The sequence below is a fragment of the Cyanistes caeruleus genome, chromosome Z (genome assembly GCF_971803275.1).
Source record: "Cyanistes caeruleus chromosome Z, bCyaCae1.hap1.1, whole genome shotgun sequence".
Lineage (NCBI taxonomy): Eukaryota > Metazoa > Chordata > Aves > Passeriformes > Paridae > Cyanistes > Cyanistes caeruleus.
Window position 1 is genome coordinate 81,200,260 of NC_141732.1, and position 25,912 is coordinate 81,226,171.

At 32.0% G+C, this 25,912-nt stretch overlaps 1 protein-coding gene across 3 annotated transcripts in view; it reads right to left on the bottom strand.

The window, feature by feature from the left end:
• Window positions 1-3,910: 3,910 nt before the first annotated feature.
• Window positions 3,911-25,912, bottom strand: part of LOC111922278 (methyl-CpG-binding domain protein 2) — a 40,698-nt gene continuing 18,696 nt past the window's right edge. The window contains exons 5-7 of one of the 3 annotated variants that reach the window (XM_086869132.1): window positions 19,048-19,225; window positions 6,330-6,464; window positions 3,911-4,560 (exon numbers count right to left, since the gene is read on the bottom strand). In XM_086869132.1, coding sequence (XP_086725258.1) covers window positions 6,335-6,464; window positions 19,048-19,225 — 308 coding nt within the window. In that variant the 3' untranslated portion in view covers window positions 3,911-4,560; window positions 6,330-6,334. Of the gene's footprint in view, window positions 4,561-6,329; window positions 6,465-7,904; window positions 7,990-19,047; window positions 19,226-25,637; window positions 25,823-25,912 lie in introns of those variants that run through there. The other 2 variants (XM_086869133.1, XM_086869134.1) reach the window with 2 other exon arrangements.

Genomic DNA, 25,912 nt, shown 5'->3' on the forward strand with positions numbered 1-25,912 from the left:
TAATAATTTAATTTACGTGGAAATTAATTTTGTTAATTATGATTTTTTTTTTTCGTCAATTCCCGGAATAAAAATTCTGGAATATTCCCGCTTTTTCCATGGAATTTTCCCGGGAATTCTTCTTTCCCGCCTTGGAAAAAACGCGGGAATTTCCAAGGAGGGGGGCGGGGCTTAAACGGTTTCTACCAATCAGCGCCGACTTTGCCTCAGAGAGGAACTGACCAATCAGAATGCGGCCGAGGGCTCATAAAGGGCGGGAAAGGCGGGAAAGCCGTATTTGCAGCCGGCAGCGGTGGGGAAAAGGTGGGAATTAATTGATCGATTTAAAGGATTTGGGGGCGGGTTTCGAGTTTTGGGGGTTTATTTGGGGGTTTTTAAAGGGTTTTGGGGTTTGTTTTGAGGTTTTTCGGGTTGTTTATGGACAATTTTGGGGTTTTTTTGGGTTAGGGGTTTCCTGTGGGGCTGTGAGGGGGGGTGGCTCCGGACGGTTTTAAGCTAAAAAAAGTGATTTACTCGATTTATTTTAATTATTTTGAGGATTTTTAGGAGTTTTTAAAGTTTATTTTGGGTTTTTTAAAGGGTTTTTGGGGTCATTTTGAAGTTTTTGGGGTCATTTTGGGACTTTTTGGGGTTTGGGGTTCCCTGTGGGGCCGTGAGGGGGGGGGCGGCTCCGGGTGGTTTTTAATATAAAAAAAAGTGATTTGGTCGATTTATTTTAATTATTTGGGGAATTTGTAGGAGTTTTTAAAGTTTATTTTGGGTTTTTAAAAGGGTTTTTGGGGTCATTTTGAAGTTTTTGGGGTCATTTTGGGACTTTTTGGGGTTTGGGGTTCCCTGTGGGGCCGTGAGGGGGGGGGCGGCTCCGGGTGGTTTTTAATATAAAAAAAAGTGATTTGGTCGATTTATTTTAATTATTTGGGGAATTTGTAGGAGTTTTTAAAGTTTATTTTGGGTTTTTAAAAGGGTTTTTGGGGTTATTTTGAAGTTTTTGGGGTCATTTGGGGACTTTTTGGGGTTTGGGGTTCCCTGTGGGGCCGTGAGGGGGGAGCAGCTCCAGGCGATTTTTAATATAAAAAAGTGATTTAATCGATTTATTTTAATTATTTGTGGAAATTTTAGGAGTTTTTAATGTTTCTTTTGAGGTTTTTTTAAGGTTTTTGGGGTCGTTTTGGGACTTTCTGTGGTTTTTTTAGGTTTGGGGTTCCCTGTGGGGCCCTGAGGGAGGGGCAACTCCAGGCGGTTTTTAATATTAAAAATTGAATTAATTGATTCATTTTAATTATTTGTGGAATTTTTAGGAGTTTTTAATGTTTATTTTGGTTTTTTTTAAGGTTTTTGGGGTTTATTTTGACGTTTTTGGGACTTTTCGGGTTTTTTTGGGGGTTTGGGGCCATGAGGGGAGCGGTGATTTTAAACATAAAAACGAGATTTAATCAATTTATTTGAATTATTTTAATTATTTTTGGGTTTATTTTGGCTTTTGGGGGGTTTTTTTGACTTTTGGGGGTTTTTTGGGGTTTTTTTTTTTACTTTTAGCACCGAATTTCCCGTTCCAGCAGCTCAGGAATATCCTCGGGAGAGAAGAATTCCAAAGAAATCCCAGGAATTAAAAAAACCAATAAAGAAATTCTGACTTGGATTTTTTTATTCGTCATTTCGTTATTTCACGGCTTTAATTTCATTAATTAAAACCCCACGGACACAAATTTATTCCTTTTATTGAATAAAACCCCAAATTTCCATCCCCGAATTCCCAATTTTCTGCCCCAAAATCCCAATTTTCCCACCAAAATTCCCAAATTTCCATCCCAAATTATCAATTTTCCACCCAAATCCCAAATTTTCCACCCAAATTCCCAAATTTCCATCCCAAATCCCAAATTATTCCCACCAAAATTCCCACTTTTTTCCACCCAAATCCCGAATTTTCCACCCCAATCCAAATTTTCCACCCAAATTCCCAAATTTTCCATCCCAAATTCCCAATTTTCTGCCCCAAAATCCCAAATTTTTCCCCTCAAATCCCAAATTTCCACCCACATTCCCAAATTTTCCATCCCAAATCCCCAAATTTCTACCCCAAAATCCCAAATTTTCTTCCAAAAATCCCAAGTTTCCATCCCAAAATCCCAAATTTTTCCCCCAAAGTTCCCAAATTTCCCACCCAAATTCCCAAATTTCCATCCCAAATTTCCACCCAAAATCCCAATTTTTCCCCCAAAATCCCAATTTTTTCCCCCAAAATCCCAAATTTTATCCCAAAATTCCCAAATTTCCACCCAAATCCCCAAATTTCCATCCCAAATCCCAAATTTCCACCCCAAATCCCAAATTTTTCCCCCAAAATCCATATTTTTCTTCCAAAATCCCAATTTTTCCATCCCAAAATCCCAAATTTTCCACCCCAAAATCCCAAATTTTTCCGCCAAAATCCCAAATTTTTCCCACCCAAATCCCAATTTTTCACCCCCAATTCTCAAATTTCCATCCCAAAATTCCCAATTTTTCCCCAAAATCCCAAATTTTCCACCCAAAATCCCAAATTTCCACCCAAATTCCCATCCCAAAATCCCAAATTTTCACCCCAAAATCCCAATTTTTCCATCCCAAATCCCAACTTTTCACCCAAAATCCCAAATTTTCCATTCCAAAATCCCAATTTTCTGCCCCAAAATCCCAATTTTTTCCCCCCAAATCCCAAATTTCCGTCCCAAATCCCGATTTTTCCCCAAAATATTCCCAAAAAAATTCCCTTTTCCCACCCCAAAAAAAAACTCGGAAAAAAGCCCCAAAATTCAAAATAAAATTAAAAAAAAATAAAATCTGAAAAAGTAAAAAAAAAAATATATAAAAAAATAAAAATTAAAGGTTGGAAAAGCTCCGGAAATTCCAAGGAAAAATCAAAATAAAAAAAAATTTATATTTAATATTTTATCTAAATAAAATTAAACAATTCAAGGCTGATTTTACCTCAGAAAAAATCCCTTGGAGGTTTTAATTTTAATATTTTATGGAAATTAAATTAAAATTAAAAAATTCAACCCCGGTTGTATCACAGGAACTCTCCCAGAGGCTCCGACTTTAATATTTTATAGAAATAAAATTAAAACTAAATAATTCAAGCCCGTTTTTACCTCAGAAAATCCTCCCCTGGAGGTTTCGGTTTTAATATTTTATAGAAATAAAATCAAAATTTAAAAAAATTAAATTTAACATTTTATCGAAATAAAATCAAAATTAAAAAACTCAAGCCCTTTTTTACCTCATGAAATCTCCCAGAAGATTCCGATTTTAACATTTTAAGGAAATAAAATCAAAATTAAAAAATTCAGGCCTGGTTTTACCTCAGAAAATCCTTTGCCGGTTCCGGTTTTAATATTTTATAGAAATAAAATTAAAATTAAAAAATTCAACCCCGGTTTTATCACAGGAACTCTCCCAGAGGCTCCGACTTTAATATTTTATCGAAATAAAATTAAAATTAAATAATTCAAGCCCGTTTTTACTTCATGAAATCTCCCCTGGAGGTCCCGCGCCGCTCCCGCCGCTCCCATCGACTGAACCACCCCCCCCATCGCCCGCCCCTTTTCAAACCTCGGCCGGCTCCCTATTGGCTGAGGCGCCGGCAGCTCGGCGCTGATTGGATAAGAAGCGCGAAGCCCCGCCCCCATGGAAAAGGGCGGGAAAACTCGGCCCTCCCTCACTCTCCTCATTCCCAATGGCGGCGCTTCGGGAATTTTCGGATCGGGAAATTAATGAATAATTAATAATTAATCAATTAAAATAAACCCCAAGATATTCCCATATTTATATCTTTTTTTTTTAACTTCCCTTTTCCAAGATTTCCCTCAGAAAATTCCCAATTTTTGGCGTTTTCCCGCGTAAATCCATAAAAAATTTCCAAAATAAATTCGGAATAAATTCGTTTATTTCTCTTTACAGAATTTTCCAAGTATTTTTTTTTATTATTATTATTATTATTTATTTTTTTTTTATTTTCTTTTCCAGGTATAAAAAAATCTCCTATTTTTTATTAATTTTTTTTTATTTATTTATTTACAGAATCCCCGGGAAAAAAAAAAAAAATTTTTTTATTTCTCTTTTTTTTTTCCTCAGGGGAATTTTCCTGATTTGATTTTTATTTTTTAATCCTTTTAAAAATAAAAAAACCCAGAGAATTCCCAAAGTTTTGGGAATTCCAAATCTGAAAATTTTTGTTTTTAAAATCTGTGGAAAATTAAAAAAAAATAAAAAGGGGAAAAAAAAAAATTAAAATAAAATCGATTTTTAATCTAAATTTTTTCTGGGAAATTTTTAATTTTATTTTCCCATTTTTTTTATTTTTTTTATTTCCCGTAGGAATATTTACATCCCAAAAAAAAAAAAAAATAAAAAATAAAAATAAATTTCGGAATTCCCAAAAAAAAAAACCAAAATAAAATAAAATCCCAAAATCCTTCGGAAAAATGTGCGCGAATCCGAAGGGGGGGAAAAAAATCCAAAAGTGCCTCAAAAGTTTGGAATTTCGTTGGAATTTCCTCCTTTGGGGGATCCAAGTACCTGGAAAAAATAAATGGGAATTTTTTTAGGGATTTTTGGATGGATTTCAAAGGAAAAATTCCAGGAAAAAATCAAATTTTTCCCATTTTTTTTCAATTTTTCCCCAATTTTTCCCCAATTTTCCCCAATTTTTCCCAATTTTTCCCCAAATTCCCAAATTTCCTCCAATTTTTTCCCCATTTTTCCCCAATTTTCCCCATTTTTTCCCAATTTTTCCCTTTTTTCCCATTTTTATTTCATTTTTCCCCCCAAAATTCCCATTTTTTCCCATTTTTATCCCAATTTTCCCCATTTTTATCCGAATTTTTCCCATTTTCCCCCCAAAATTCCCATTTTTATCCCATTTTTAAGTATTTTAATCCAATTTTTCCCCATTTTTGCCCCAATTTTTCCCATTTTTTCCCGATTTTCCCCCATTTTTCCCATTTTCCCCCAATTTTTCTCCATTTTTATCCCAATTTTCCCCATTTTTTCCCAATTTTTCCCTTTTTTCCCTTTTTTATCCCATTTTTCCCCCAATTTTTTCCATTTTATCCCAATTTTCCCCATTTTTCTCCCCAAAATTCCCATTTTTATCCCATTTTCCCCCCATTTTTTCTCAATTTTCCCCCAAATTTCCCCAATTTTTCCCCAATTTTTTCCCATTTTTATCCCATTTTTTATCCAATTTTTCCCCAGTTTTTATCCCAATATTCCCCCATTTTTCCCCCCAAAATTCCCATTTTTTCCCATTTTTTCCCAATTTTCCCCCAATTTTTCCCATTTTTATCCCAATTTTTCCCGTTTTTATCCCATTTTTATCCCAATTTTTCCCATTTTTCCCTCAAAATTCCCATTTTTATCCTAATTTTTCCCATTTTTATCCCATTTTTCCCCCCAAAATTCCCATTTTTCCCCAATTTTTCCCCAATTTTTTCCCAATTTCCCCCAATTTTTCCCCCTTTTTTCCCCTTTTTTTCCCAATTTCCCTCCCATTTTATTCCAATGTTTCTCCCATTTTTTCCCATTTTTCCCCCAATTTTCCCCCATTTTTCCCCATTTTTATTCCATTTTTTATCCCAAAATTCCCATTTTTATCCCATTTTTAAGTATTTTAATCCAATTTTTCCCCATTTTTATCCCAATTTTCCCCAATTTTTTCCCATTTTTATCCCATTTTTTATCCCATTTTTCCCCAGTTTTTATCCCAATATACCCCCATTTTTCCCCCAAAAATTCCCATTTTTATCCCATTTTTCCCCATTTTTCCCCCAATTTTTCCCATTTTTATCCCAATTTTTCCCGTTTTTATCCCATTTTTATCCTAATTTTTCCCATTTTTATCCCATTTTTCCCCCCAAAATTCCCATTTTTTCCCATTTTCCCCCAATTTCCCCCAATTTTTCCCCAATTTTTCTCCAATTTTCCCCCAATTTTTTCCCAATTTCCCCCCATTTTTCCCCATTTTTTCCCCTTTTTTCCCCATTTTTCCTCCCATTTTTTCCCAATTTTCCCCATTTTATTCCAATTTTTCTCCCATTTTTCCCCATTTTTTTCCTATTTTTTCCCCAATTTTTCCCTTTTTCCCCCAATTTTCCCCATTTTTTCCCCATTTTTCTTCCATTTTTTATCCCAATTTTTCCCCATTTTATCCCATTTTTATCCCATTTTTCCCCATTTTTTCCCCAATTTTATTCCATTTTTCATCCCAATTTTTCCCATTTTTATCCCCAAAATTCCCAATTTTCCCAATTTTCCCAATTTCCCCATTTTTTCCCCATTTTCCCCACCTGTCTCAGCATTCCCGGCCGTTTTCCAGCTCCGTTTCCGAGTTTTTCCTGGAATCGTCTCCGCGGGAAACGACGTCGGCCATGAGCGCCTGCTCCAGCCTCTTCCTCACCTGCTGCACCCTCTCCTCCTGTTTCCTGACCAAAATTCCACAAAAAACATGGAATGCTCAAAAAATTCCCAAAGATTTTTATCCCAAATAAATTCCCATTTTTTACCCCAAAAAAATCCCATTTTTTACACAAAAAATCCGATTTTTTACATAAAAATTCCCATTTTTTTCTCCCCAAAATTCAGATTTTTTTCCCTAAAATTGCCATTTTTTAACACAAAAATTCAGATTTTTTCCCCCAAAAATTCCCATTTTTTACCCCAAAAAAATCCCAATTTTTACGCCAAAAATCGGATTTTTAACGCAAAAAATTCAAATTTTTTACACCAAAAATTCCAATTTTTTAATGCAAAAAATTCCCTTTTTTTTACTCAAAAATTCAGATTTTTTTCCCAAAAAAAATCCCATTTTTTACACCAAAAATCGGATTTTTAACGCAAAAAATCCGATTTTTTTACACAAAAATTCAAATTTTTTACACAAAAATTCCCATTTTTTAACCCAAAAATTCCCATTATTTAAACACAAAAATTCCCATTTTTTTCTCCTAAAAATTCCCATTTTTTCCCCCCAAAATTCCCATTTTTTACACAAAAATTCCCATTTTTTAATGCAAAAATTCCCATTTTTTACACCAATAATTCTGATTTTTTTACACAAAAATCCCCATTTTTTACACCAAAAATTCTCATTTTTTAATGCAAAAATTCCCATTTTTTAACACAAAAATTCCCATTTTTTCTCCCAAAAATTCAGATTTTTTACACAAAAATTCCCATTTTTTACACCAAAAATTCCCATTTTTTACACCAAAATTCCCATTTTTTAAACACAAAAATTCCCATTTTTTTAATTCAAAAATTCCCATTTTTTCCTGCTCCAGCCTCTTCCTCACCTGCTGCACCCTCTCCTCCTGTTTCCTGACCAAAATTCCAGGGAAAACTTGGAATCCACAAAAAATTCCCGAAGATTTTTATCCCAAATAAATTCCCATTTTTTACCCCAAAAAAATCCCATTTTTAACGCAAAAAAACCGATTTTTAACGCAAAAAATCGGATTTTTTCTCCCAAAAATTCCCATTTTTTAAACACAAAAATTCCCATTTTTTAATGCAGAAATTCCCATTTTTTTCCCCCAAAATTCCCATTTTTTACAAAAAAAATCCCATTTTTTTCCCCCAAAAAATCCCAATTTTTACACCAAAAATCCGATTTTTTTACACAAAAATTCCCATTTTTTACACCAAAAATTCTGATTTTTTAATGCAAAAATTCCCATTTTTTAACACAAAAATTCCCATTTTTTCTCCCAAAAATTCGGATTTTTTATACAAAAATTCCCATTTTTTACCCCCGAAATTCCCATTTTTTGAACACAAAAATTCCCATTTTTTAATGCAAAAATTCCTATTTTTTCTCCCAAAATTTCCCTTTTTTTTCACCCAAAAATTCCCATTTTTTCCCCAAAATTTCCCATTTTTTACACAAAAATTCCCATTTTTTCCTGCTCCAGCCTCTTCCTCACCTGCTGCACCCTCTCCTCCTGTTTCCTGACCAAAATTCCAGGGAAAACTTGGAAAAATCCACCAAAAATTCCCAAAGATTTCATCCCCAAAAAATTCCCATTTTTTACCCCAAAAAAAATCCCATTTTGAATGCAAAAAAACTGATTTTTAACGCAAAAAATCTGATTTTTTCTCCCAAAAATTCCCATTTTTTAAACACCAAAATTCCCATTTTTTAATGTAAAAATTCCCATTTTTTTCCCCCAAAAATTCCCATTTTTTACACAAAAATTCCCATTTTTTCCCCCAAAAAATCCCATTTTTAACGCAAAAAACTGGATTTTTTTACACAAAAAATCGAATTTTTTACACCAAAATTCCCATTTTTTAAACACAAAAATTCCAATTTTTTACACCAAAAATTCCCATTTTTTTCCCCAAAAAAATCCCATTTTTAACGCAAAAAATCGGATTTTTTTACACAAAAAAATCAAATTTTTTACACAAAAATTCCCATTTTTTAAACACAAAAATTCCCATTTTTTAATGCAAAAATTCCCATTTTTTCACCCAAAAATCCCCATTTTTTTCCTAAAATTCCCATTTTTTACACAAAAAATTCCAATTTTTTTACATAAAAATGTGAATTTTTGTGTAAAAAATGGGAATTTTTGGGGAAAAAATGGGAATTTTTAGACTGAAAAAATAGAAATTTTTGTGTGAAAAAAATGGCATTTTTAGAGGAAAAATGGGAATTTTTGGGAGAAAAATGGGGATTTTTGGGGGAAAAATGGGGATTTCTGTGTGAAAAAATGTGAGTTTTGAGTAAAAAAATGGGACTTTTTTGTGAAAAAAATGTGAATTTTTGTGTGAAAAATGTGATTTTTTTATGTAAAAAATATGAATTTTTGAGTAAAAAAATGGGAATTTTTGTGTGAAAAAATGGGATTTTTAGAGGAAAAAAAAAGAATTTTTCTGTGTAAAAAATGAGTATTTTTGTGTAAAAAAATGGCAATTTTTGAGTAAAAAAAGGGAATTTTTGTGTGAAAAAATGGGAATTTTTGTGTAAAAATGGGAATTTTTGTGTGAAAATTGGGAATTTTTGTGTAAAATAAATTTGAATTTTTGTGTGAAAAAAATGGGAATTTTTATGGGAAAAATGGGAATTTTGTGTGAAAAAAAAGGAATTTTTGTGTGAAAAAAATAGGAATTTTTGTGTGAAAAAAAAGGAATTTCTGTGTGAAAAAAATGGGAATTTTTATGGGAAAAATGGGTATTTTTACATTAAAAAATGGGAATTTTTGTGTGAAAAAAATGGGAATTTTTGTGTGAAAAAATGTTAATTTTTGTGTAAAAATGGGAATTTTTGAGGGAAAAAAATGGGAATTTTTGTGTAAAAAAATGGGAATTTTTGGGTAAAAAAAGGGAATTTTTGGGGAAAAAAATGGGATTTTTTTTATGGAAAAAATGGGAATTTTTGCATAAAAAATGGGAATTTTTGGGAGGAAAAAATGGGAATTTTTGAGTAAAAAAATGGGAATTTCTGTGTGAAAAAATGTGAATTTTGAGTAAAAAAACGGGATTTTTTTGTGAAAAAAATGGGAATTTTTGGGAGAAAAAATGGAATTTTTATGTGAAAAAAATGTGAATTTTTGTGTAAAAAAATGGGAATTTTTGTGTGAAAAAATGGGAATTTTTGGGAGGAAAAAATGGGAATTTTGGGGGAAAAAATGGGAATTTTTGAGTAAAAAATCGGAATTTTTATGTGAAAAAAATGTGAATTTTTGTGTAAAAATGGGAATTTTTGTGTGAAAAAATGGGATTTTTAGAGGAAAAAATGGGATTTTTTTGAGTAAAAATATGGGAATTTTTTGAGTAAAAAAATGGGAATTTTGGGAGAAAAAATGGGAATTTTTGTGTGAAAAAATCAGAATTTTTGGTGTAAAAAATGGGAATTTTTGCATTGAAAATGGGAATTTTTGTGTAAAAAAAGGGAATTTTTGTGTGAAAAATGGGAATTTTTGGGAGAAAAAATGGGAATTTTTATGTGAAAAAAATGCGAATTTTTGTGTAAAAAATGGGAATTTTTGAGTAAAAAAATGGGAATTTTTGTGTAAAAAAAAGTGAATTTTTGAGTAAAAAAATGGGAATTTTTGTGTGAAAAAATGGGAATTTTTGGGAGAAAAAATAGAAATTTTTGTGTGAAAAAAAATGGGAATTTTTGTGTGAAAAAATGGGAATTTTTGGGAGAAAAAATGGGAATTTTTGTGTGAAAAAACTGTGAATTTTTGTGTAAAAAATAAGAATTTTTGGGAGGAAAAAATGGGATTTTTTAAGTAAAAAAATGGGATTTTTTTATGAAAAAAATGGGAATTTTTGTGTAAAAAATGGGAATTTTTGAGTAAAAAAATGGGAATTTTTGTGTAAAAAATGGGAATTTTTGAGGGAAAAAATGGGAATTTTTATGTGAAAAAATGGGATTTTTGTGTAAAAAATGGGAATTTTTGTGTAAAAAAATTGAGATTTTTTATGGAAAAAAATGTGAATTTTTGAGTAAAAAAATGGGAATTTTTGTGTGAAAAAATGGGAAATTTTGTGTAAAAATGGGAATTTTTGGGGAGAAAAAATGGGAATTTTTGTGTGAAAAAATGGGAATTTTTAGGGAAAAAAATGGGATTTTTATGGAAAAATTTGGGACTTTTTGCGTGAAAAAAATGGGAATTTTTGTGTGAAAAATGGGAATTTTTCTGTGAAAAAATGTGAATTTTTGGGTAAAAAAATGGGAATTTTTGTGTGAAAAAATGGGAATTTTTGGGGAAAAAATGGGAATTTTTGTGAAAAAAATGGGGTTTTTTATGGAAAAAACGGGAATTTTTGCTTGAAAAAATGGGATTTTTTTGTGAAAAAAAAGTGAATTTTTGAGTAAAAAAATGGGAATTTTTGTGTGAAAAAATGGGATTTTTTGTGTGAAAAAAATGGGATTTTTAGAGGAAAAAATGGGAATTTTTGAGTAAAAATATGGGAATTTTTTGAGTAAAAAATGGGAATTTTTGGGAGAAAAAATGGGAATTTTTGAGTAAAAAAATGGGAATTTTGGGAGAAAAAATGGGAATTTTTGTGTTAAAAGATCAGAATTTTTGGTGTAAAAAATGGGAATTTTTGCATTAAAAATGGGAATTTTTGAGTAAAAAAAGGGAATTTTTGTGTGAAAAATAGGAATTTTTATGGAAAAAATGGGATTTTTTTGTGTGAAAAATGGGAATTTTTGTGTGAAAAATGGGAATTTTTGTGTGAAAAAATGGGAATTTTTCTGAGAAAAAAATGGGAATTTTTGAGTAAAAAATGTGAATTTTTGAGTAAAAAAATGGGAATTTTTGTGTAAAAAATCGGAATTTTTTTGTGAAAAAAATGGGAATTTTTGCAGAAAAAAAAAGGCGATTTTTATGAAAAAAAAAGTGAATTTTTGTGTTAAAAAGTGCAATTTTTTCTCACCGGATGTCGTCGTCGGTGACCACGAAGGCGCGGCAGAGCGGCTGAGCCGTGTTCAACCAAATCCCGGGATTGGGGCACGGAAAAACGGGAATTTTCCCAGCCAAAGATGGGAATTGGGATGGGAAATCATGGGAATGGTTGGGAGAGAGAAATGGGGATTGCTGGGGGAAATAATGGGGATTTTGGGGGGAATAATGGGGATTTTGGGGGGAATAATGGGGATTTTTATGGAAAAAAAATGGGAATTTTTGTGTGAAAAAATGTGAATTTTTGGGAGAAAAAATAGAATTTTTTGTGTGAAAAAAATGAGATTTTTAGAGGAAAAAATGCGATTTTTTTGAGTAAAAATATGGGAATTTTTGAGTAAAAAATGGGAATTTTTGGGTGAAAAAAATGGGAATTTTTGAGTAAAAAAATGGGAAATTTTGGGGAGAAAAAATGGGAATTCTTGAGTAAAAAAATGGGAAATTTTATGGGAAAAATGGGATTTTTTTGAGCAAAAAATGGGAATTTTTGTGTAAAAAATGGGAATATTTTGAGTAAAAAAATGGGAATTTTTGAGTAAAAAAATGGGAATTTTTGGGGAAGAAATGGGAAATTTTTGAGTAAAAAAAGGGAATTTTTGAGGAATAAAATGGGAATTTTTGGGTAAAAAATGGGAATTTTTGAGTAAAAAAATGGGAATTTTTGTGTGAAAAATGGGAATTTTTGTGTGAAAAAAATGTGAATTTTTGAGTAAAAAAATGGGAATTTTTGGGTAAAAAATCGGAATTTTTTTGTGAAAAAAATGGGAATTTTTGCAGAAAAAAAAAGGCAATTTTTGTGTAAAAAATGGAATTTTTGTGTGAAAAAAATGGGAATTTTTACACCAAAAAATGGGAATTTTTGTGTGAAAAAGGGGAATTTTTTATGGAAAAAAAGTGTGAATTTTTGAGTGAAAAAATGGGAATTTTTGTGTGAAAAAAATGGGAATTTTTGAGTAAAAAATGTGAATTTTTGTGTGAAAAAAATGGGAATTTTTGAGTAAAAAATGTGAATTTTTGTGTGAAAAAATGGGAATTTTTGTGTGAAAAAATGGGAATTTTTGTGTGAAAAATGGGAATGTTTCTGTGAAAAAATGTGAATTTTTGGGTAAAAAAATGGGAATTTTTGTGTGAAAAAAATGCCAATTTTTGTGTAAAAAAAGTGAATTTTTGAGTAAAAAAATGGGAATTTTTGGGTAAAAAATCGGAATTTTTTTGTGAAAAAAATGGGAATTTTTGCAGAAAAAAAAGGGCGATTTTTATGAAAAAAAAAGTGAATTTTTGTGTTAAAAAGTGCAATTTTTGCTCAGCGGATGTCGTCGTCGGTGACCACGAAGGCGCGGCAGAGCGGCTGAGCCGTGTTCAACCAAATCCCGGGATTGGGGCACGGAAAAACGGGAATTTTCCCAGCCAAAGATGGGAATTGGGATGGGAAATCATGGGAATGGTTGGGAGAGAGAAATGGGGATTGCTGGGGGAAATAATGGGGATTTTGGGGGGAAATAATGGGGATTTTGGGGGGAAAAATGTGAATTTTTTATGGAAAAAATGGGGAATTTTGAGTGAAAAAAATGGGGATTTTTGTGTAAAAAAAATGGGAATTTTTGAGTAAAAAAAGGGAATTTTTGGGGAAAAAAATGGGAATTTTTGTGTGAAAAATGGGAATTTTTGGGAGAAAAAAATGGGAATTTTTGGGGAAAAAATAGAAATTTTTGTGTGAAAAAAATGTGAATTTTTGAGTAAAAAAATCGGAATTTTTGTGTGAAAAATGGGAACTTTTAAGTAAAAAAACGTGAATTTTTGAGTGAAAAAATGGGATTTTTGTGTAAAAAATGGGAATTTTTGTGTAAAAAAATTGAGATTTTTTATGGAAAAAAATGGGGATTTTTGCATGAAAAAATGGAATTTTTGTGTGAAAAAAATGCGAATTTTTGTGTAAAAATGGGAATTTTTGTGTAAAAAAATGTGAATTTTTGAGTAAAAAAATGGGAATTTTTATGTAAAAAATCGGAATTTTTTTGTGAAAAAAATGGGAATTTTTGCAGAAAAAAAAGGGCAATTTTTATGAAAAAAAAAGTGAATTTTTGTGTTAAAAAGTGCAATTTTTGCTCAGCGGATGTGGCCGTCGGTGCCCAGGAAGGCGCGGCAGAGCGGCTGAGCCGTGTTCAACCAAATCCCGGGATTGGGGCACGGAAAAACGGGAATTTTCCCAGCCAAAGATGGGAATTGGGATGGGAAATCATGGGAATGGTTGGGAGAGAGAAATGGGGATTGCTGGGGGAAATAATGGGGATTTTGGGGGGAAAAATGTGAATTTTGGGGGGAAAAATGTGAATTTTTTATGGAAAAAAATGGGAATTTTTGTGCGAAAAAATGGGAATTTTTGGGAGAAAAAATAGAATTTTTTGTGTGAAAAAAATGAGACTTTTAGAGGAAAAAATGGGATTTTTTTGAGTAAAAATATGGGAATTTTTGAGTAAAAAATGGGAATTTTTGGGAGAAAAAATGGGAATTTTTAAGTAAAAAAATGGGAATTTTGGGGGAAAAAATGGGAATTTTTGAGGAATAAAATGGGAATTTTTGTGTGAAAAATGGGAATTTTTGGGAGAAAAAAATGGGAATTTTTGGGGAAAAAATAGAAATTTTTGTGTGAAAAAAATGTGAATTTTTGAGTAAAAAAATCGGAATTTTTGTGTGAAAAATGGGAACTTTTAAGTAAAAAAACGTGAATTTTTGAGTGAAAAAATGGGATTTTTGTGTAAAAAATGGGAATTTTTGTGTAAAAAAATTGAGATTTCTTATGGAAAAAAATGGGGATTTTTGCATGAAAAAATGGAATTTTTGTGTGAAAAAAATGCGAATTTTTGTGTAAAAATGGGAATTTTTGTGTAAAAATGGGAATTTTTGAGTAAAAAAATGGGAATTTTTGGGTAAAAAATCGGAATTTTTTTGTGAAAAAAATGGGAATTTTTGCAGAAAAAAAAAGGCGATTTTTATGAAAAAAAAAGTGAATTTTTGTGTTAAAAAGTGCAATTTTTTCTCACCGGATGTCGTCGTCGGTGACCACGAAGGCGCGGCAGAGCGGCTGAGCCGTGTTCAACCAAATCCCGGGATTGGGGCACGGAAAAACGGGAATTTTCCCAGCCAAAGATGGGAATTGGGATGGGAAATCATGGGAATGGTTGGGAGAGAGAAATGGGGATTGCTGGGGGAAATAATGGGGATTTTGGGGAAATAATGGGGATTTTGGGGGAAATAATGGGGATTTTGGGGGAATAATGGGGATTTTGGGGGAAATAATGGGAATTTTTGTGTGAAAAAATGGGAATTTTTGTGTGAAAAAATAGAATTTTTTGTGTGAAAAAAATGAGATTTTTAGAGGAAAAAATGGGATTTTTTTGAGTAAAAATATGGGAATTTTTTGAGTAAAAAATGGGAATTTTTGTGTAAAAAAATGGGGAATTTTTGAGTAAGAAATGGAAATTTTTAGAAAAAAAAATGGGAATTTTTGTGTGAAAAATGGGAATTTTTACATTAAAAAATGGGAATTTTTGTGTGAAAAAAATGGGAATTTTTGTGTGAAAAAATGTTAATTTTTGTGTGAAAAATGGGAATTTTTGTGTAAAAATGGGCATTTTTGTGTAAAAAATCTGAATTTTTTGTGAAAAAAATGGGAATTTTTGTGTAAAAAAAGTGAATTTTTGTGTGAAAAAAATGGGAATTTTTGAGTAAAAAATGTGAATTTTTGTGTGAAAAAATGGCAATTTTTGAGTAAAAAAAGGGAATTTTTATGTGAAAAAATGGGAATTTTTATGTGAAAAAATGGGAATTTTTGGGAGAAAAAATGGAATTTTTATGTGAAAAAAATGCGAATTTTTGTGTAAAAATGGGAATTTTTGGGAGGAAAAAATGGGAATTTTTGTGTAAAAAATGGGATTTTTTGAGTAAAAAAATGGGAATTTTTGGGTAAAAAATCGGAATTTTTTTGTGAAAAAATGGGAATTTTTGTGTAAAAAAATGGGAATTTTTTGTGTAAAAAAATGAGTATTTTTGTGTGTAAAAAATGAGTATTTTTGTGTAAAAAAAGACAATTTTTGAATAAAATAATGCAATTTTTTCTCACCGGATGTCGTCGTCGGTGACCACGAAGGCGCGGCAGAGCGGCTGAGCCGTGTTCAACCAAATCCCGGGATTGGGGCACGGAAAAACGGGAATTTTCCCAGCCAAAGATGGGAATTGGGATGGGAAATCATGGGAATGGTTGGGAGAGAGAAATGGGGATTGCTGGGGGAAATAATGGGGATTTTGGGGGAAATAATGGGGATTTTGGGGGGAATAATGGGGATTTTTATGGAAAAAAAATGGGAATTTTTGTGTGAAAAAATGGGAATTTTTGTGTGAAAAAACGGGAATTTTTGCACAAAAAAAAGGGAATTTTTGTGTGAAAAAAATGCGAATTTTTGTGTAAAAATGGGAATTTTTGTGTAAAAAGTGTGAATTTTTGTGTGAAAAAAATGGGAATTTTTGAGTAAAAAATGTGAAATTTTGTGTGAAAAAATGGGAATTTTTATGGAGAAAAATGTGAATTTTTGAGTAAAAAAATGGCAATTTTTGAGTAAAAAAAGGGAATTTTTATGTGAAAAAATGGGAATTTTTATGTGAAAAAATGGGAATTTTTATGTGAAAAAATGGGAATTTTTGGGAGAAAAAATGGAATTTTTATGTGAAAAAAATGCGAATTTTTGTGTAAAAATGGGAATTTTTGGGTAAAAAATCGGAATTTTTTTGTGAAAAAAATGGGAATTTTTGCACAAAAAAAAAGGCAATTTTTGAGTAAAAAAAAGGCAATTTTTGTGTAAAAAAAGTGAATTTTTGTGTTAAAAAGTGCAATTTTTTCTCACCGGATGTCGTCGTCGGTGCCCAGGAAGGCGCGGCAGAGCGGCTGAGCCGTGTTCAACCAAATCCCGGGATTGGGGCACGGAAAAACGGGAATTTTCCCAGCCAAAGATGGGAATTGGGATGGGAAATCATGGGAATGGTTGGGAGAGAGAAATGGGGATTGCTGGGGGAAATAATGGGGATTTTGGGGGGAAATAATGGGGATTTTGGGGGGAATAATGGGGATTTTGGGGGAAATAATGGGAATTTTTGTGTGAAAAAATGGGAATTTTTGTGTGAAAAAATAGAATTTTTTGTGTGAAAAAAATGAGATTTTTAGAGGAAAAAATGGGATTTTTTTGAGTAAAAATATGGGAATTTTTTGAGTAAAAAATGGGAATTTTTGTGTAAAAAAATGGGAATTTTTGTGTAAAAAAAGTGAATTTTTGAGTAAAAAAATGGGAATTTTTGGGTAAAAAATCGGAATTTTTTTGTGAAAAAAATGGGAATTTTTGGGAGAAAAAAAAGGCAATTTTAATGAAAAAAAAAGGCAATTTTTGAGTAAAAAAAGTGAATTTTTGTGTTAAAAAGTGCAATTTTTGCTCAGCGGATGTCGTCGTCGGTGCCCAGGAAGGCGCGGCAGAGCGGCTGAGCCGTGTTCAACCAAATCCCGGGATTGGGGCACGGAAAAACGGGAATTTTCCCAGCCAAAGATGGGAATTGGGATGGGAAATCATGGGAATGGTTGGGAGAGAGAAATGGGGATTGCTGGGGGAAATAATGGGGATTTTGGGGGGGAAAATGGGGATTTTGGGGGAAATAATGGGGATTTTGGGGAAAAAAAATGGGAATTTTTGTGTGAAAAAATGGGAATTTTTATGTAAAAAAATAGGAATTTTTGTGTGAAAAAATGGGATTTTTTGCAAAAAAAAAATGGGATTTTTTTGAGTAAAAATATGGGAATTTTTGTGGAAAAAATGGGAATTTTTTATGGGAAAAATGGGATTTTTTTGTGTAAAAAATGGGAATTTTTTTATGAAAAAAGGGAATTTTTTATGGAAAAAAATGGGAATTTTTGAGTAAAAAATGTGAATTTTTGAGTAAAAAATGGGAATTTTTGTGTGAAAAAAATGGGAATTTTTGAGTAAAAAAATGTGAATTTTTTGTGTGAAAAATGGGAATTTTTGTGTGAATAAATGGGATTTTTTTCAGAAAAAATGTGAATTTTTGCATGAAAAAATGGGAATTTTTGGGAGAAGAAATGTGAATTTTTGAGTAAAAAAATAGGAATTTTTGTGGAAAAAATGGGATTTTTGTGTAAAAAATGGGAATTTTTGCGTAAAAAAATTGAGATTTTTTATGGAAAAAAATGTGAATTTTTGAGTAAAAAAATGGCAATTTTTGAGTAAAAAAATGGGATTTTTTGTGTGAAAAAAAAGGGATTTTTAGAGGAAAAAAAGGGAATTTTTGAGTAAAAAAATGGGAATTTTTGCACGAAAAAATGTGAAATTTTTGTGTAAAAAATGTGAATTTTGTGTGTAAAAAATGGGATTTTTAGAGGAAAAAATGGGAATTTCTGAGTAAAAAAATGGGAATTTTTGGGAGAAAAAAAAGGCAATTTTTATGAAAAAAAAAGGCAGTTTTTGTGTAAAGAAAGTGAATTTTTGTGTTAAAAAGTGCAATTTTTGCTCAGCGGATGTGGCCGTCGGTGCCCACGAAGGCGCGGCAGAGCGGCTGAGCCGTGTTCAACCAAATCCCGGGATTGGGGCACGGAAAAACGGGAATTTTCCCAGCCAAAGATGGGAATTGGGATGGGAAATCATGGGAATGGTTGGGAGAGAGAAATGGGGATTGCTGGGGGAAATAATGGGGATTTTGGGGGGAAAAATGGGGATTTTGGGGGAAATAATGGGGATTTTGGGGGGAATAATGGGGATTTTGGGGGGAATAATGGGGATTTTGGGGGGAAAAATGTGAATTTTTTATGGAAAAAAATGGGAATTTTTGTGCGAAAAAATGTGAATTTTTGGGAGAAAAAATAGAATTTTTTGTGTGAAAAAAATGAGACTTTTAGAGGAAAAAATGGGATTTTTTTGAGTAAAAATATGGGAATTTTTGAGTAAAAAATGGGAATTTTTGGGAGAAAAAATGGGAATTTTTAAGTAAAAAAATGGGAATTTTGGGGGAAAAAATGGGAATTTTTGAGGAATAAAATGGGAATTTTTGTGTGAAAAATGGGAATTTTTGGGAGAAAAAAATGGGAATTTTTGGGGAAAAAATAGAAATTTTTGTGTGAAAAAAATGTGAATTTTTGAGTAAAAAAATCGGAATTTTTGTGTGAAAAATGGGAACTTTTAAGTAAAAAAACGTGAATTTTTGAGTGAAAAAATGGGATTTTTGTGTAAAAAATGGGAATTTTTGTGTAAAAAAATTGAGATTTTTTATGGAAAAAAATGGGGATTTTTGCATGAAAAAATGGAATTTTTGTGTGAAAAAAATGCGAATTTTTGTGTAAAAATGGGAATTTTTGTGTAAAAAAATGGGAATTTTTGAGTAAAAAAATGGGAATTTTTGGGTAAAAAATCAGAATTTTTTTGTGAAAAAAATGGGAATTTTTGCAGAAAAAAAAAGGCAATTTTTATGAAAAAAAAGGCGATTTTTATGAAAAAAAAAGTGAATTTTTGTGTTAAAAAGTGCAATTTTTTCTCACCGGATGTCGTCGTCGGTGCCCAGGAAGGCGCGGCAGAGCGGCTGAGCCGTGTTCAACCAAATCCCGGGATTTTTCTCCACGGCCAGGGAATTCTGGCCCGTGATGGGAGCGGAGCCCGAGTGCAGAGCGCTGGCCACGGCCGAAAGCAGCGATTCCCGGCTCGCCCCGGGACCCACACCTGCAAAATTCCCAAAGTTTTCATGGAATTCCAAAGGGAAAAAATTCCCAGGTTTTTCTGACAAAATTTGGGATTTTTTTTGGTGAAATTCCGACGTTTTTTGGTTAAAATTTGAATTTTTTTCGATTTTATTTTGATTTTTTTTGGTTTTAATTCCAACGTTTTATGGAGCAAAATTCCAAGATTTTATTGGAAAAAATCCTGGAATTTTTCTGCCAAAATTTGGGATTTTTTTGGCAAAATTCCCACATTTTTTGGTTAAAATTTGAATTTTTTTCGATTTTATTTGGAATTTTTTGGGGGTTTTTTTCTTTTAAAATTCCAAGAATTTAACAGAAAAAATCCTGGAATTTTTCTGCCAAAATTTGGGATTTTTTTGGTGAAATTCTGGCATTTTTTGGCTGAAATTTGGATTTTTTTCGATTTAATTTCGAATTTTTTTGGGGCTTTTTTCTCTTAAAACTCAAAGAAATTATTGGAAAAAATCCTGGAATTTTTCTGCCAAAATTTGGGAATTTTTTGGCAAAATTCTGTCATTTTTTGGCAAAAATCCAGATTTTTTTTTGGTTTTAATATGGAATTTTTTAACTGAAATTCCCAGGATTTTTCCCTTAAAATTCCAGCATTTTTCCCTTAAAATTCCAGCATTTTTCCCCTAAAATTCCAGCATTTTTCCCCTAAAATTCCAGGATTTTTCCCTTAAAATTCCAGCATTTTTCCCCTAAAATTCCCAGGATTTTTCCCCTAAAATTCCAGCATTTTTCCCCTAAAATTCCAGGATTTTTCCCCTAAAATTCCAGCATTTTTCCCTTTAAAATTCCAGGATTTTTCTCGTCCCATTCCCGCGTTCCCGCTATGGAGAGCGCTGGCCACGGCCGAAAGCAGCGATTCCCGGCTCGCCCCGGGACCCACACCTGCAAAATTCCCAAAGTTTCCATGGAATTCCAAAGGGAAAAAATTCCCAGGTTTTTCTGACAAAATTTGGGGGTTTTTTTGGGTGAAATTCCGACGTTTTTTGGTTAAAATTTGAATTTTTTTCGATTTTATTTGGAATTTTTTAGGGTTTAATTCCCACAATTTTTGTCTTAAAATTCCAAGAATTTATGGGAAAAAATCCTGGAATTTTTCTGCCAAAATTTGGGATTTTTTTTGGTGAAATTCCGAGGTTTTTTGGTTAAAATTCGAATTTTTTTCGATTTTATCCTGAATTTTTTTAGTTAAAATTCCAAAATTTTTTCTCATAAAATTCCAAGATTTTAATGGAAAAAATCCTGGAATTTTTCTGCCAAAATTTGGGATTTTTTTGGGCGAAATTCTGACATTTTTTGGCTGAAATTTGGATTTTTTTCGATTTTATTTGGAATTTTTTTGGGGTTTTTTTTTCTCATAAAATTCCAAGATTTTAATGGAAAAAATCCTGGAATTCTTCAGCCAAAATTGGGATTTTTTTTTGTGAAATTCCCACATTTTTTGGTTAAAATTTGAATTTTTTTTGATTTTATTTTGAATTTTTTGGGGGGTTTTTTTCTCTTAAAATTACAAGATTTTAATGGAAAAAATCCTGGAATTTTTCTGCCAAAATTTGGGAATTTTTTGGCAAAATTCCCACATTTTTTGGTTAAAATTTGAATTTTTTTTTTATTTTATTTGGAATTTTTTTAGTTAAAATTCCAAAATTTTTTCTCATAAAATTCCAAGATTTTATAGGAAAAAATCCTGGAATTTTTCAGCCAAAATTTGGGAATTTTTTTGGTGGAATTCTGGCATTTTTTGGCTGAAATTTGGATTTTTTTCGATTTAATTTTGAATTTTTTGGGGCTTTTTTCTCTTAAAATTCAAAGAAATTATTGGAAAAAATCCTGGAATTTTTCTGCCAAAAATTTGACAATTTTTAGCAAAATTCTGTCATTTTTTGGTAAAGATCTAGATTTTTTTTTGGGATTTAATATGGAATTTTTTAACTGAAATTCCCAGGATTTTTCCCTTAAAATTCCAGGATTTTTCCCCTAAAATTCCAGCATTTTTCCCCTAAAATTCCAGGATTTTTCCCTTAAAATTCCAGGATTTTTCCCTTAAAATTCCAGGATTTTTCCCCTAAAATTCCAGGATTTTTCTCTTAAAATTCCAGCATTTTTCCCCTAAAATTCCAGGATTTTTCCCCTAAAATTCCAGCATTTTTCCCTTAAAATTCCAGGATTTTTCCCCTAAAATTCCAGCATTTTTCCCCTAAAATTCCAGCATTTTTCCCCTAAAATTCCAGGATTTTTCCCTTTAAAATTCCAGCATTTTTCCCTTTAAAATTCCAGGATTTTTCCCTTTAAAATTCCAGGATTTTTCTCGTCCCATTCCCGCGTTCCCGCTATGGAGAGCGCTGGCCACGGCCGAAAGCAGCGATTCCCGGCTCGCCCCGGGACCCACACCTGCAAAATTCCCAAAGTTTTCATGGAATTCCAAAGGGAAAAAATTCCCAGGTTTTTCTGACAAAATTTGGGGTTTTTTGGGTGAAATTCCGACGTTTTTTGGCTGAAATTTGGATTTTTTTCGATTTTATTCTGAATTTTTTTGGTTTGAAATCCAACATTTTATGGAGCAAAATTCCAAGATTTTATTGGAAAAAATTCTGGAATTTTTCTGCCAAAATTTGGGATTTTTTTTGGTGAAATTCTGACGTTTTTTGGCTGAAATTTGGATTTTTTTCGATTTTATTCTGAATTTTTTTTTGTTCTTTCCTCTTAAAATTTCAAGATTTTATTGGAAAAAATCCTGGAATTTTTCTGCCAAAATTTGGGATTTTTTTGGGTGAAATTCTGACGTTTTTTGGCTGAAATTTGGATTTTTTTCGATTTTATTCTGAATTTTTTTTGGTTCTTTCCTCTTAAAATTCCAAGATTTTAATGGAAAAAATCCTGGAATTTTTCTGCCAAAATTTGAGAATTTTTAGCAAAATTCTGTCATTTTTTAGTAAAAATCTAGATTTTTTTTTGGTTTTAATATGGAATTTTTTAACTGAAATTCCCAGGATTTTTCCCCAAAAATTCCAGGATTTTTCCCCTTAAAATTCCAGGATTTTTCCCCTTAAAATTCCAGCATTTTTCCCCTAAAATTCCAGCATTTTTCCCCTAAAATTCCAGCATTTTTCCCTTAAAATTCCAGGATTTTTCCCCTAAAATTCCAGCATTTTTCCCCTAAAATTCCAGGATTTTTCCCCTAAAATTCCAGCATTTTTCCCCTAAAATTCCAGGATTTTTCCCCTAAAATTCCAGGATTTTTCCCCTAAAATTCCAGCATTTTTCCCCTAAAATTCCAGGATTTTTCCCTTTAAAATTCCAGGATTTTTCTCGTCCCATTCCCGCGTTCCCGCTATGGAGAGCGCTGGCCACGGCCGAAAGCAGCGATTCCCGGCTCGCCCCGGGACCCACACCTGCAAAATTCCCAAAGTTTTCATGGAATTCTAAAGGGAAAAAATTCCCAGGTTTTTCTGACAAAATTTGGGGTTTTTTTTGGTGAAATTCCGAGGTTTTTTGGTTAAAATTTGAATTTTTTTCGATTTTATTTTGATTTTTTTTGGTTTTAATTCCAACGTTTTATGGAGCAAAATTCCAAGATTTTATTGGAAAAAATCCTGGAATTTTTCTGCCAAAATTTGGGATTTTTTTGGTGAAATTCTGACGTTTTTTGGCTGAAATTTGGATTTTTTTCGATTTTATTTGGAATTTTTTGGGGGTTTTTTTCTTTTAAAATTCCAAGAATTTAACAGAAAAAATCCTGGAATTTTTCTGCCAAAATTTGGGATTTTTTTGGTGAAATTCTGGCATTTTTTGGCTGAAATTTGGATTTTTTTCGATTTTATTTCGAATTTTTTTGGGCTTTTTTCTCTTAAAATTCCAAGAAATTATTGGAAAAAAATCCTGGAATTTTTCTGCCAAAAATTTGAGAATTTTTAGCAAAATTCTGTCATTTTTTGGTAAAAATCCAGATTTTTTTGGGATTTAATATGGAATTTTTCCCCTAAAATTCCAGGATTTTTCCCCTAAAATTCCAGCATTTTTCCCCTAAAATTCCAGCATTTTTCTCCTAAAATTCCAGGATTTTTCCCCTAAAATTCCAGCATTTTTCCCCTAAAATTCCAGCATTTTTCCCCTAAAATTCCAGCATTTTTCCCCTAGAATTCCAGGATTTTTCCCCTAAAATTCCAGCATTTTTCCCTTTAAAATTCCAGGATTTTTCTCGTCCCATTCCCGCGTTCCCGCTATGCAGAGCGCTGGCCACGGCCGAAAGCAGCGATTCCCGGCTCGCCCCGGGACCCACACCTGCAAAATTCCCAAAGTTTTTCATGGAATTCCAAAGGGAAAAAATTCCCAGGTTTTTCTGACAAAATTTGGGGTTTTTTTGGGTGAAATTCCGACGTTTTTTGGTTAAAATTTGAATTTTTTTTGATTTTATTTGGAATTTTTTAGGGTTTAATTCCCACAATTTTTTTCTTAAAATTCCAAGATTTTAACGGAAAAAATCCTGGAATTTTTCTGCCAAAATTTGGGATTTTTTTTGGCAAAATTCCCACATTTTTTGGTTAAAATTTGAATTTTTTTCGATTTTATTCTGTATTTTTTTAGTTAAAATTCCAAAATTTTTTCTCATAAAATTCCAAGATTTTAATGGAAAAAATCCTGGAATTCTTCAGCCAAAATTGGGATTTTTTTTGGTGAAATTCCCACGTTTTTTGGTTAAAATTTGAATTTTTTTGATTTAATTTTGAATTTTTTGGGGCTTTTTCCTCCTAAAATTTCAAGAATTTACGGGAAAAAATCCTGGAATTCTTCAGCCAAAATTGGGATTTTTTTGGTGAAATTCCCACATTTTTTGGTTAAAATTTGAATTTTTTTTTATTTTATTTTGAATTTTTTTGGGGTTTTTCCTCCTAAAATTCCAAGAATTTACGGGAAAAAATCCTGGAATTCTTCAGCCAAAATTTGGGATTTTTTTGGTGAAATTCTGACGTTTTTTGGCTGAAATTTGGATTTTTTTCGATTTTATTCTGAATTTTTTTTGGTTCTTTCCTCTTAAAATTCCAAGATTTTAATGGAAAAAATCCTGGAATTTTTCTGCCAAAAATTTGAGAATTTTTAGCAAAATTCTGTCATTTTTTGGTAAAAATCCAGATTTTTTTTTGGTTTTAATATGGAATTTTTTAACTGAAATTCCCAGGATTTTTCCCCTAAAATTCCAGGATTTTTCCCTTTAAAATTCCAGGATTTTTCCCCTAAAATTCCAGGATTTTTCCCTTAAAATTCCAGCATTTTTCCCCTAAAATTCCAGCATTTTTCCCTTTAAAATTCCAGGATTTTTCCCTTTAAAATTCCAGGATTTTTCTCGTCCCATTCCCGCGTTCCCGCTATGGAGAGCGCTGGCCACGGCCGAAAGCAGCGATTCCCGGCTCGCCCCGGGACCCACACCTGCAAAATTCCCAAAGTTTTCATGGAATTCCAAAGGGAAAAAATTCCCAGGTTTTCTGACAAAATTTGGGATTTTTTTTGGTGAAATTCCCACGTTTTTTGGTTAAAATTTGAATTTTTTTCGATTTTATTTTGATTTTTTTTGGTTTTAATTCCAACGTTTTATGGAGCAAAATTCCAAGATTTTATTGGAAAAAATCCTGGAATTTTTCTGCCAAAATTTGGGATTTTTTTGGCGAAATTCTGACGTTTTTTGGCTGAAATTTGGATTTTTTTCGATTTTATTTTGAATTTTTTTGGGGTTTTTTCTCTTAAAATTCCAAGAATTTAATGGAAAAAATCCTGGAATTTTTCTGCCAAAAATTTGAGAATTTTTAGCAAAATTCTGTCATTTTTTGGCAAAAATCCAGATTTTTTTTTGGTTTTAATATGGAATTTTTTAACTGAAATTCCCAGGATTTTTCCCTTAAAATTCCAGCATTTTTCCCCTAAAATTCCAGCATTTTTCCCCTAAAATTCCCAGGATTTTTCCCCTAAAATTCCAGCATTTTTCCCCTAAAATTCCAGGATTTTTCCCCTAAAATTCCAGGATTTTTCCCCTAAAATTCCAGGATTTTTCCCTTAAAATTCCAGCATTTTTCCCCTAAAATTCCAGCATTTTTCCCCAAAAATTCCAGCATTTTTCCCCTAAAATTCCAGCATTTTTCCCCTAAAATTCCAGGATTTTTCCCCTAAAATTCCAGGATTTTTCCCCTAAAATTCCAGGATTTTTCCCCTAAAATTCCAGCATTTTTCCCCTAAAATTCCAGGATTTTTCCCCTAAAATTCCAGGATTTTTCCCCTAAAATTCCAGGATTTTTCCCTTTAAAATTCCAGGATTTTTCCCTTAAAATTCCAGCATTTTTCCCCTAAAATTCCAGCATTTTTCTCTTAAAATTCCAGCATTTTTCCCCTAAAATTCCAGGATTTTTCCCCTAAAATTCCAGCATTTTTCTCTTAAAATTCCAGCATTTTTCCCCTAAAATTCCAGGATTTTTCCCTTTAAAATTCCAGGATTTTTCTCGTCCCATTCCCGCGTTCCCGCTATGGAGAGCGCTGGCCACGGCCGAAAGCAGCGATTCCCGGCTCGCCCCGGGACCCACACCTGCAAAATTCCCAAGGTTTCCATGGAATTCCAAAGGGAAAAAATTCCCACATTTTTCCCCATTTTTCTCCCTTTTTTCCCCCATTTTTC